Source organism: Oryctolagus cuniculus, chromosome 14 (assembly GCF_964237555.1).
Source record: "Oryctolagus cuniculus chromosome 14, mOryCun1.1, whole genome shotgun sequence".
Classification (NCBI taxonomy): Eukaryota; Metazoa; Chordata; class Mammalia; order Lagomorpha; family Leporidae; genus Oryctolagus; species Oryctolagus cuniculus.
The window spans coordinates 83,182,555-83,195,914 of NC_091445.1; the positions used below are offsets into that span (position 1 = coordinate 83,182,555).

Consider the following 13,360-nt stretch of genomic DNA (forward strand, 5'->3'; position numbering starts at 1 on the left):
GGTACACATCAATCACTATTTGTCTAAGTCTTTTTAACATGTACAACCATCTAAAGTAAAAAAGTTCTGTAAATCCTCTTGCATTTTGCCTATATTTTCTATCATCCTTAAACTTAGGGTCATTTTTAGTAAATGAGATTTTTTTATGTTTATATATTCAATTTATAAACAATTCCAGCCTTACATGTATTAAACATGGATATTCCAAATTTTTATGTCATTCAGATTTTAGTCAATTTATGAACATTTCTGATATTATAATAGACTCGTTTTAGCAGCATTGCTATCTTAATCTACATAGAAGTATCTTTACAATTACTTGTGCTATGTTTTACTGCTCTTTTATTTTATAAAAATGACTGGAAAGCCAAACATTAAAAGTTAATAAAAGGGATCAGCACTGTGGCACAGCAGGCTAAAGCCCCAGCCTGCAACACCAACATCCCATATAGGTGCCGTTTCGGGTCCCGGCTGCTCCATTTCCGATCCAGCTCCTTGCTGATGTGCCTGGGGAAGCAGTGGAGGACGGCCCATGAGAGACCCAGAGGAGGTTCCTGGCTCCTGGCCTCAGATTGGCTCAGCTATGGCCTTTGTGGCTATTTGGGGAGTGAACCAGTGGATGGAAGATGTCTCTCCGTCTCTACCTCTTTCTCTGTAACTCTGTCATTCAAATAAATAAAATAAACCTTACAAAATTTATAAAAAAATCCTTGTAACTGAAGGTGTTACATGTGAAATATTGCTGGAGCTAGTGTTTGGTGCGGTGGTTCAGATGCTGCTTGGGACGCCTGCTTGCCAAATCAGAGTGCCTGGTTTGGGATGCCAGTACTGTTTCCAGCTCTAGCTTCCTGCTAGTGCACAGGTGATGCATGCCTCAGATGGTTGAGACACTGCCACCCATGTGGGAGACAATTGAGTTTCTGGCTCCTAGGCCTTTGGGGAATGAACCAGCAGATTGGAGAGATATCTCTCTTCTTTTCTCTGCCTCTCAAAGAAATTTAAAAAAATTATTTATACAAAGATAGCAAATTTCATGTATTTCACAAATACAGTTTTAAGATCATAATGATACTTCTTACCCTACCCTCCCTCCTTTACTCCTTTTAATTTTTACAATGACATGCTTTAAATTTACTTTATAATCACAAGCTAAACCTGCCATTAAATAAATAATTCAGTAAGTGTAAATAGAAAAGCCACTGTTCCTTTATTAATTTGAATAAAACCAACCACATGAAATACTGTTGAGACCAACTTCAGTGGGCTTTGCCAGTAAACTGGGAGTTCAGTTGGAAAGCAAAACAAAACAAAAACACAATTAGCATATGGCTGCCCATAAAGGTGCTGTGAAAAATGTTACGGAAAAGAGAATTACAGTTGTGAATTGTGTATTTTTTAATTTATTGAGAATAGAGTCCTGTCCCTCCACACCTCCTCCTACTTCTGCCCCATAAAATATCAGTCTGTTTGACTTTTATAATAGTTTTCAAGAATTCATTGTAAATAAGGGTATGTTTCAGCATATCTGAATGTGTCTCACCCTGTATTTATGGTTTTTTTTCCAATATTTGTCTTTATTCTCTATCTCTTAGACTAACTTTTGTGGATTGAGGAGTTACACATTCTTTGTTGTTAGCTGCCCTGCATACTCATTTCTAATTCTCTAATTTCTCCTTTTATTCTGTACCTTCTCCAGTTTTATCTTAAAAATCAGTGAAGGTATATAAAATGTTCCATCTGTAGATTTGTTTTGAATAGTAATTTTCAGTGCTCTGCATTCTGAAGTCATATTTCTTTCCCCTGTGTACCTTTTTATTTCAACTCTACTAGTGGATTATACCAATATGTTTGAAAACTTAATCATATTTAGCCATCCTTTTCTTGAATCAAAACTGTCAACTCAGATTCAGTGTCCTATAAGCGCTATTTATATTCTTTTCCCTTAAGTATAAATTACCTGTGCATATGCATATTCAAAGTCGTCATCACTTTTCTACTGGTTTAGAATACATTGAATAATTACCACTCCAGGAGAGGCATTTGGCACAGCAGCTTACAACACTGCTTGGTATGCCCACATCCCATATCATAGTCCTTGGTTTGAGTATCAGGTACTCTGTTTCCCATCCAATTCTTTCTAATGTGAGTCCTTAAAGGCAGCAGATGATGGCTCAAGTACTTGGGTCCCTGCCACCCACATGAGAGACATGGATTGAGTTCTGGGCTCCTAACTTCAGCCTGGTCTGCTCTTGGCTGTTGCAGGTATCAGAGTGAAACAGATCTTTCTCTGTCTCTCTGCCTTTCAAATAAAATGGAAAAAAAATTTTTTTAAAGAAGTTACTACTCTTTGATTTTGTTTTCTGTCAGAATTGTAATTGAAACTTTCTGTTTTCATTTTATATAAATTAGTAGTATGACCATTCTTTATTTTGAAGTTATTACTTGAAATGCTTTAAGTGTCTATAAGCAATTTTCAGATATGAGGGTATGTCAGAAACTTGGTGGAAAAATGGAATTAGAAGATATGTTTATTTTTGTGTAAAAGTTTTGAAATGCATGCATAGTTTTTTCTTACTATGCATTTTCTTAGACTTTTTGAAGACCTTTCATATGTGCATTCAAAATTTTTTGCACCAAAATAAACTTTTAAATTCCATTTTTTACAAACTTTTTTAAGTACCCCATTTGGTTATTTAAAATTTTTCAAAAAGATTTGTTTAAAATCTTGCTGTAAATTTTATGTATTAATAACGTAAACTTTGTATTTTTGGTATTGCTTTTATCTTTCACTTAAATACTGGCAACATGTTCTGACTGCTGCATTCTGTTTTTAAGGTTTACTGCTAGACCGCTGGTGGAAACTATATTTGAAAGGGGGATGGCTACATGCTTTGCTTATGGGCAGACTGGAAGTGGAAAAACTCATGTAAGTAATTCATTCATGTTACAGCCTGGTATGAAGCTGCACTTTCTCTCTTACAGCTTAATTCTAAGATCTAAATTCTCATAACTTACTCCTGATTAATGACTGTTATTCTTTATTCTCTTGTTAAAATACAGACCATGGGTGGTGACTTTTCAGGAAAGAATCAAGATTGTTCTAAAGGAATATATGCATTAGCAGGTAACTGTCCTTTTTTCATATAATTGGTAATATTCTTGGACATTATTCAGGTAGCTTGAAATAAGACTTTAAGATATTATCCAGCAACTGTAATACTTTACTACTATTTATTATGTCACTGTTAGGTCATCCATTGCTTAAAAGGAACTGTAAGATTAAATTTTGGGGGATAGAAATCTTCATTATATGAGGGTGCTTTTCAGAGTTCCTGGGAAAATGCATATTATAACAAAACTAGGCATAAGTTTCAAAAAAAAATTTTAAGACCTACTTTCTTTATTTGAAAGGCAGAGTTATAAAGAGAGGGAGAGATAGAAAGATCTTCCATCTGCTGGTTCACTCCTCGAATGGTTGCAGTGGCCACGGCTGGGCCAGCCCAAAGCCAGGAGCCAAGAATTAGGAGCTTCATCCGGGTCTCCTACATGGGTGTAGGGGCCCAGGAATTTGGGCCATCTTTTACTGCTTTCCCAGGGGCATTATCAGGGAGCTGGATTGAAAGTGGAACAGCTGAGACTTGAACTGGCACCTGTATGGGATGCTGGTGTTGCAGGCAGACGCTTAACCTGTTACACCACAATACCAGCCCCATCAATTTTTTTTTTTACTAGAATAAATATTTAATTCTATTTTTCCATGAAGTTTTTGAGGTCCTTTCCTGTTTATGTTAGTGTAGTCTGTCTGGTATGTTGTTGGTTAGTACTAACTGTCAAAACACTAAAATGTAAAAAAGATTCTGTTTGGCATAGTAATGAAAATAATTATTACTACCTATAATTTTATGTTATTTGTAAGGATAAATAGTAGCATGTTTTTATCAATATAAGGGAGAGTAGCTACTGTTAACCCTACTTTTTGGTAAAATTAATATTCCCTTTAGTCTTCATTTTTCATCATAAATGCTGTATTCCTAGAAAAAGATTAACTTCTCTAAAAATAGAAAATATGAATTGTTTTGTTAAAAAGAATATTGCTGTATTTAACAACTTTCTGTATATGAAATTCTTAACAGCTCGAGATGTCTTTTTAATGCTAAAGAAGCCAAACTATAAGAAGCTAGAACTTCAAGTATATGCAACCTTTTTTGAAATTTATAGTGGAAAGGTAAATGGGAATTTTTAATTTTTGTAGTAAAATTTACATACAAAATTTAACCATTTTATCATTTTAAGTGTACTATTCAGTTGCATTAAGTTCACTCACATTGTTGTGCAGCCTTTACTACAAAACTTTTGTTTCTAAGATTTATTTATTTATTTGAAAGGCAGAACAACAGAAAGAGGGAGAGACAGAGGGTGAGGAGACAGAGAGTAAGCTTCCATCTGCTGGTTCACACCCCAGATAGCTGCAACAGCAGGGTGTGGGGTACGCCAAAGCCAGGAGCCAGGAACACCATCCTGGTCTTCCACATGGGTGTAAGACTCCAAGTAGTTGGGCCATCTTCTGCTGCCTTTCCAGGCACACTAACTAGAAGTTGGATTGGAAGCTTCAGAGCAGCTGAGGCTCAACTGGCACTCTGAAATAGGATGCCTACATTACACGAGGCAGTATAACCCGCTGTGCCACAACACGGTCCCACACAAATGTTTTATGTGTATCTGGAATATTATGTTAGAATTTATGTTATGTTTTTTTAATGAATTTAAAACTCCATTAAATATTATTATTCTGACCATTATTTTCATCATGAAATTTTTATTCTGATGATTCATTTTTATGAAACGGATTCTTTTTTTTAAAACTAGTTTCCTAACTTGAATATGATTTTTCATAGGTGTTTGACCTGCTAAATAGGAAAACAAAATTGAGAGTTCTAGAAGATGGAAAACAGCAAGTTCAAGTGGTGGGATTACAGGAACGTGAGGTCAAGTGTGTTGAAGATGTACTGAAACTCATTGACATAGGCAACAGCTGCAGGTAGGTCTCACTTTGATTAAGAAAGAGAAACTTCACTTTAAAAATACTTTGGGTATAGCATAAAAAACAAAGCACGTGTATTCTTCAACACATCTTGGAAATAAAAATATTAAAAACTTACTTTACATATAAACTAGAGTGGGTTGTATTATATTGATAATATACTGCAGATATATTCAAAGTATGTCAGATTAAATTGTTTGATCTCACTATATTTAATGTTAAGTAGAGTCTCTCTGTATTTAATGATAAAGAATGGCTAGATGGACCAGCACCGTGGCTCACGTGGCTAATCCTCCGCCTGCGGCACTGTTACCCCAGGTTCTAGTCCCAACTGGGGCGCCAGATTCTGTCCCGGTTACTCCTCTTCTAGTCCAGCTCTCTTCTGTGGCCCGGGAAGGCAGTGGAGAATGGCCCAGGTGCTTGGGCCCTGCACCTGCATGGGAGACCAGGAGGAAGCACATGGCTCCTGGCTTTGGATCGGCGCAGTGCACCGGCCATAGCGGCCATTTGGGGGGTGAACCAACAGATAAGGAAGACCTTTCTCTCTGTCTCTCTCTCTTTCCACTAACTCTGCCTGTCAAAAAAAAAAAAAAAAAAAAAAAGAATGGCTAGATGGGGGCGGGGGCATGTTGCTTTTTATTTGAACAAAACCGTCGTGGTTTGAACATGTAAATTAAAGATGTCCTTGATCGCATTGTAGAACATCTGGTCAAACATCTGCCAATGCACATTCATCTCGGAGCCATGCGGTGTTTCAGATTATTCTTAGAAGGAAAGGAAAACTACATGGCAAATTTTCTCTCATTGATTTGGCTGGAAATGAAAGAGGAGCTGATACTTCCAGTGCAGACAGGCAAACGAGGCTTGAAGGTGCTGAAATTAATAAAAGCCTTTTAGCACTCAAGGTAAGTAAAATTTATTCAATTGTGAAAGGTCTTTTACTTTTGACTTTAATTTTGTTTACTCACTTGCAAAATAAGAGTAGTTTTACCTAGTAAAAAGAGAAGTTTTAAAGTTTAGTTATTTGTTCTTGTAGTTACAGATTTTATTGTACCTAGAGTTTTTATTTGCACACATTATATCTCTTCTTTTACCTAGAAAAACAAAAGTTGAAAAAAAATCACAGTAATACATTCTTTTTTTCTTCTTTTGGAGTGACACTTTTAAATTTTAATTTTTTACAATTATCTTACTGCTGGCCACTTTTAAACACTAGTCATTTCCAGAATTATCTTTTGGAATAATAAAGCTGGTTTTGTTGTTCATTTTATTGAATTAGCATTTCTGGAAACATCTTTACTATGCTATAAAACAGTTTTTCATATTTTCAGACCTGAACATACCTTCAGTGTTAACAGTTTGTACTAAGAGACTTCTTAAACTATGTTAACCAGGGTTCCTCTTTTTAAGAAAGTCTAATCTGTGTGACTTGCTTTCTTAATTTTCAGGAGTGCATCAGAGCCTTAGGTAGAAATAAACCTCATACTCCCTTCCGAGCAAGTAAACTCACTCAGGTGTTAAGAGATTCATTCATAGGTGAAAATTCTCGTACCTGCATGGTAAGTTTGTTTCATTTTAATCCTGAAGAAAGAACTAGACAGTATCTGTAGATAGTTATAAAGTATATTAATGACAGTAATTTCACTCCTGTTGTGAGAAATATAGTAGTATTTAAGATGTAGTCCCTTGTCCCTCTGGGGTGGCTTATTCTGCAGCTATAATACGTTCTGCCATTTCCAAGTGTAAGAGATAGGTGAGGGGCAGTCCCTCATACTGTTCCCTTCTTCTTTTGCTGCTGGGTCTTTATTATTTGCTGATGCCTTTAGATCGTTTCTTAAGTATCAACCGGGCTTTATGTTTATTATCTGGTTATGGATATGAGATGGCAAATTATCGTAAGAGTTTAGACATCATTACTCTTTATTTTTATTAAATAACAATGGTAGGATTATCTATATAAGTTTTTTGTTAGTATTGTTCTCTTGATCATTTTTACAGCCATTTCTTAATTTTTGGATTTTTTTCCTAGATTGCCACAATCTCTCCAGGAATGGCATCCTGTGAAAATACTCTCAATACATTAAGATATGCAAATAGGTATGAGTGGTGATTCTTCAGTTTGAGATTTGAAAGGATTAATGTGGTGGATAGTATAATATCTCATAGAGCAAACCTTAACTACATTGTTCTTTCAAATTTTTTATAGGTCTTTTATTTTTCCAAAGCTTTTGAAGATTTATTTATTTATTTGAGAGGCAGAGTTACAGAGAGGGAGAGACAGAGAGAGATCTTCCATTTGCTGGTTCACTCCCCAAATGGCCATAATGGCCAGGGCTGGGCCAGGCCAAAGAGAGGAGCCAGGAGCTTCCATTGTCTCCCATGTGGGTGCAGGGGCCCAAGGACCTAAACCACCCTCCACTGAATTAGCAGGGAGCTGGATCAGAAGTGAAGCAGCTGTGACTCGACATGGTGCCCATGAGGGATGCCAGTGCTGCAGGCCACAGTTTTAAGCCACTGAACCACAGCACCAGCCCTCTTTCAGTTTTTGAAAAACATTTTTTGCATGTTAATTCTTTCAGATAATATTTAGAATCATTTTTGTCAGATTCTAGCAATAAATGAAAATGTGTTTTATAATTTGGAAGAGGTATAGGTAACTTTAGTAAAATTGTTCTATCCATTTCAACCAAGTTATATTTTATAATTTATATATTTAAATCATGCAGATTCTTCCTACTATGTTAATACTCTAAAGCAGGGTTGGGAAAACATTTTCTTTTAACAGCCCTTTGGATATTTATAACCTAATTCCCAGACCATACAAAGTTACCAGCCTAAAAGCTAGCCTGGTATAGATTGAATTTCAAGTCCTGCCTGCAGTTGCCTTGGCAGAGCCAGAGCAAATGATTTAAGGCCAGCAGGCTGGTTCCCACCCCTGCAAAAAGTACGTGAAAGTGATGGGGCCATTCTGTATTCCTTTAATTGTTGTGGTATATGCTAAAAAGTATTGCTGATAATATTAAATTAAACTCATAACTTCCCTCCCGTCTGCAACCCTCCCAACTCCCACTCCCTCTCCCATTCTGTTCACATCAAGATTCATTTTCAATTATCTTTATATACAGAAGATCAATTTAATATATATTAAGTAAAGATTTCAACAGTTTGCACCCACACAGAACAGTAAAATACTGTTTCAGTACTAGTTATAGCATTAATTCACACTGAACAATACATTAAGGACAGAGATCCTACATGAGGAGTAAGTGCACAGTGACTCCTGTTGTTGACTTAACAATTTGACACTCTTGTTTATGGCGTCAGTAATCTCCCTAGGCTCTTGTCATGAGTTGCCAAGGCTATGGAAGCCGTTTGAGTTCACCGACTTTGATCTTATTTAGACAAGGTCATAATCAAAGTGGAGGTTCACTCCTCCCTTCAGAGAAAGGTACCTCCTTCTTTGATGGTCTGTTCTTTCTACTGGGATCTCCCTCGCAGAGATCTTTCATATAGGGTGTTGTTTGTTTGTTTGTTTGTTTGTTTTTGCCAGAGTGTCTTGGCTTTCCATGCCTAAAATACTCTCATGAGTTCTTCAGCCAGATCCAAATGCCTTAAGGGCTGTTTCTGAGGCCAGAGTGCTGTTTTTCTATCAGTCTGCTGTGTATCCTGCTTCCCATATTGGATTGTTCTCTCCTTGCTGCATTTGTTTTCAGCTAAAGAGATTCTGAATGGTAGTAAATACTGATGGAAAGTGTAGATGTATTGACCTTTTGTTAAAAGATATTAAAATATAATACTCCTTAAAAATGTGATAGAACTTCATTTTCAAAATTTTTTTTAATTTATTTTATTTATTTATTTTTGACAGGCAGAGTGGACAGTGAGAGAGACAGAGAGACAGGTCTTCCTTTGCCGTTGGTTCACCCTCCAATGGCCGCCGCGGCTGGCGCTGATCCGATGGCAGGAGCCAGGTACTCATCCTGGTCTCCCATGGGGTGCAGGGCCCAAGGACTTGGGCCATCCTCCACTGCACTCCCTGGCCACAGCAGAGAGCTGGCCTGGAAGAGGGGCAACCGGGACTAGAACCCGGTGTGCCAGCGCCGCAAGGCGGAGGATTAGCCTAGTGAGCCACGGCACCGGCCTCAAAATTTAATGTCTTTAAGTTTGAATTATGAGCACCTGGCTGTAAACTGTTCTGTTCATTTTGATGATGTGGAATTTTTTTATCATTAATGTAAAATGCTGCTTATTTTTAAATATTTCCTGGGAAACGTGAAGGGCTTAGTATAGTAAAATATATTACAGAACTAAAACAAAAGCCCTCTGTGTTTTAAAACTTCAGATTGCAGAGGATTACCCCTAATACGAAAATATTGTTCAAGTTGAGTATCTCTTCAAATGCTTGGAACCAGAAGTGTTTTGAGACTTCAGTGTTTTTCAGATTTGGAATATTTATATATATTTATAGTAAAATATCTTGGGAATGGAACCCGGATATAAAGGCAAGATTCATTTCTGTTCCATATACACCTCATACATGTAGCTTGAAGGTAATTTTATACAGTATTTTTAGTGCACATGCACTTTAACTGCCACTCTTCACATGAGGTATGGAATTCTCCACCTGTGACATTATGTTGATACTCAAAAAATTTTGGATTTTAAGCTAAAGGTTTCATTTCTCTGGAGTAGGGATGATCAGTCTATAGCTGTATATTTGTCTAGTTTGTTTTGGTCCAAGTAAAATATTTTAACATTTATCACATAATGTAACTCAGTATGACCAACCATCTAGGAAAAATTACTTCCATATGTTTAGGAATAAAGATATTCACCTTCCCTTGATAATTTCATGGCATTGTTTTATAACATTAAGAGTGAATAACTGTTTCTTTATCTCTTTTTACAATTAATGAGAATCCATTCCTCTTTAGTATTAAATCTACCCCGTGTTGTTTAGTTAAGTATTTTAAGGTGATAGTAGTATTACATTAAATTTCTACATTTTTAGGAAATCTCTTAATTGTTTACAGTTTGGATTTAAGACTCAGCATGGTGATTGAAGAGTTTCCGTTCTCAAGACCAAATGGGTTTAATACTTCCTTCAGTACTTAATGGTAGCAAAAGCTTCAAGAAAGTTAATTACCCTTTCTGTGTCCTTGTTTGCTTATCGTTTGAACGCAGAGATTAATGATCATGTCCATCTTAAAGCATTGTTTTGAGGATGAAAAGGGATGGGTCTGTGTATAATGTTTAGCATAGTGCTTGGAATATTTTAAGTGTATTAATCATTATTTATGTTGCTACTTCAGTAGGCAGTTTGCTGATGTGCTTGGGGAAATAGCAAAAGATTGCCCAAGCACTGAGGCCCCTGCAACCCACATGGGAGACTCAGATGGAGTTTCAGGCTCCTGGGGACAGCTGGGCCAGCAGCAGTTGTTGGGACCATTTGGGGAGTGAACCAGCAGATAGAAGATCTACTTCTGTCTTTTTCTGTAACTCTGTTCCAATAAATAAATAAATCTTTGAACAAAAATCAGATGAGAAAACTGAAGTATTTTAGAGGGAAGTAAAGCACAAGACCTTCAGAAGTAGTAGTTGTCCCATAAAGAAGTAAAAGTCAGAAACATAGTCGCTTCTGTCCTGAAGCAAAGAATGCAATCTTTTTTGTAATTGTATATTTTTAAAAAATATTTATTTATTCGAAAGGCAGAATGACACACACACACACACACACAGAGTAAGAGATCTTGCATTAGTCATTCCGCAAATGATTGCAACAGCCGGGACTGGACCAATCTTAGAAGTCCAACCCGGTCTCCCAAGTGGGTGCAGGGGCCCAAAGACTTGGGCTATCTTCCGCTGCCTTCCCAGGTGCATTAGCGGGGAACTAGATTGAAGCAGAGCAACCAGGACTTGAACTGGCTCTCTCATACAGGAGGCCAGCACTGCATTGCAGGTGGGGCTTAACCCGCTAATAAGCCACAGCATGTGCCTGAGACTGCAATCTTTTTGTAACGGAAGAGGTTCTAGTGATTGGTCCTTGGGTAGAAGAATCATTGAGTTTTTTAATAGCATATTTGAGGAGTACAGTTCCTGGATATAATTTAGTTTGCCTTGGATAAGAAGATTTTGGATGGAAGAAAAATACGTAGATGGGACTAAAAGTGTGCAAATTAGATTCTGAAGCAGATAGGAAATGGGGCTGGGAGTTAAGTTAGTATTAGAAATTTAGATTTTTTAAAAGTGCATGTGGTAAAATAAACTTTTTAGATTGACTATTAAAGGCTAAATGATATGTGGATATAATATTGAACCTTTGACAGTAGATATTACCAATAAGTCAGCTATTTTAAGTGGAAGATATACTCTTGTTTTAATTTAATGTGTATGAATTACTGCTATTGGACTTTTTGACGTATAAAAGAAAGGAAATCCCATTTAGTCAACCTTAGAGAAGTAAGGAGAAAAACAGAATTTGGATAGTATATTGAAATGCTTAAAGAGTATAAGGTTTGTATTCAGGGCTTAGTTTGAGCCTCATAAGCCATATTTCTTATTGAAAGGCCTTGGATAAGATACTTCCTTTCTCTGGATCAGTTTTCTCATCTTTAAAATGGAGATAATACTATAAGATGTTATTAAGACTACATAATATAATGCCTAAAAATTACTAATCTTGACATATAGTAAGTACTTAATAAATACTTACTGCTTTGAAATGAGGTTGAACCAAAAAGGAAATAGGGAATTCACATAGATGTGTTCAGAAAAGTCGTAACTTGGTTAAATATAACCATTAGAAACATTAGCAAAAGTAAATTCCATTGCCAAAGACTGTTCTCAATGTAGGTTCTTCATCTGAATCAGCAGCCACAGAAAACTGAGTGACTATTTTCTCATTTGTCCCAAGGATGTTTCACAGCTAATACTATTCTAGATGCATAGGAAAAAAATTAATTTGGTACATTGAATGACTTAAGACATTGAAACTTAATTCTCTCAAATACTGTTTGAGAAAGACTGCAAAAGTGTTGATTAATGCTAATAAACAAAATATTCATGGAATTGACCATGTGAAGAAGTTAGTTTGGATGGTCGTGTACTTAGAATAAGGGACATTCCAGATTTAGGTGCTAGCCTAGTTAAACTTCTAAGATTATGAGACAAGGGGAAAGCACACGAGAAAGGAAGGATTTAGAATTCTAGAGTAGGACAGAATGGTTCATAACTCCATCATTATTTGTAAAACGATACTCTAAATTCATTGTTACACAACGTTTCTCATTTTCTAAACAAAACTGAATACTAAATGAAAACGTGAACTGTGCATTGCTGTGTTTACAAGAGCATTTTTCTTTTAATTTGTTGCTGTTTTGGTGCTGCAGAGTAAAGGAGTTTGGAATTAGTCCATCAGACATTCCCTTCTCACAGGGTAGTGGCAGTCGTCCCGATCTCTCTCCTTCTTATGAGTATGACGACTTTTCTCCTTCGATTACCAGGTCTACTTCATTCTATACATAAGCTGTTTGTTTTAATATTTAATAGTTGCTTTGAATTTTGCTGTATATAAGCATTTCATTTACTTTCGTCCTAAGCCATTTTATTTTTCATATTCATTTCATTTGACAGGTGGTGGTTTTAATGCATGATCTGCATTTTTGTGTCCTTTATTAATTTATTTGCTTTAAAATGTTGTTAGAATTCAGACTTCCTGTTCCCCTCATATTTTTTAAATATGATGTCACTTTTGCATACTTACCTTTGAAAGATAAATTGTCTTGATTAAAATGAAGAGTTTACTTTTATTCTGTATGCTCTTACAAATTTCTTTGTCTGCAAGGAAAAACCAAGCATCTTTTTGACTGAGAAGCTGTACTCTTGCCCAAATGTTTAAATTTAACTATAATGAGTCAACATTTTTTTAAGTGATGGAATGTAAAAACTGTTTAAATCAGAAATAATTTTTTTTCACATAGAGCTATTTTTATTAATATCACTACTATCAGAAATTTACAAAATGTGTATCAGCAATGATCCATTTGTTGACCTAAATGCCATTAATTGCAAAAACATTTTTTTAAAATACTGACTGTGTACTTTGCTAATTATCATTTGTTATGTACAGTGAGTATATTTGAAGTAATTGTAAAGTTGCTGAAGTAAATTCCTAAAATTAAACAACCCAACATCCCCTTAAGTGTTTCAACACAGATTAATGTTAAATTAGACCTATAAAGGTGACATCATTAATCATAGTATGTTAATTGAATTGCCTTTCTATTAAATATGTTGGTATTTTTTTACTCTTCTTCACAA

General features: G+C 35.9%; 1 protein-coding gene across 12 annotated transcripts in view; it reads left to right on the forward strand.

Moving 5' to 3' along the window:
* KIF2A (kinesin family member 2A) overlaps nucleotides 1–13,360 on the forward strand; it is an 83,929-nt gene that overhangs the window by 55,596 nt on the left and 14,973 nt on the right. For 6 of the 12 annotated variants that reach the window (XM_051853726.2, XM_051853729.2, XM_051853727.2 and 3 more), the window contains exons 10-17: nucleotides 2,836–2,926; nucleotides 3,061–3,124; nucleotides 4,134–4,225; nucleotides 4,896–5,038; nucleotides 5,742–5,946; nucleotides 6,490–6,600; nucleotides 7,071–7,138; nucleotides 12,430–12,543. In XM_051853726.2, the coding sequence (XP_051709686.1) occupies nucleotides 2,836–2,926; nucleotides 3,061–3,124; nucleotides 4,134–4,225; nucleotides 4,896–5,038; nucleotides 5,742–5,946; nucleotides 6,490–6,600; nucleotides 7,071–7,138; nucleotides 12,430–12,543 (888 nt within the window). The remainder of the gene's footprint in view (nucleotides 1–2,835; nucleotides 2,927–3,060; nucleotides 3,125–4,133; nucleotides 4,226–4,895; nucleotides 5,039–5,741; nucleotides 5,947–6,489; nucleotides 6,601–7,070; nucleotides 7,139–12,429; nucleotides 12,544–13,360) is intronic. The other 6 variants (XM_051853732.2, XM_051853731.2, XM_070056745.1 and 3 more) reach the window with 1 other exon arrangement.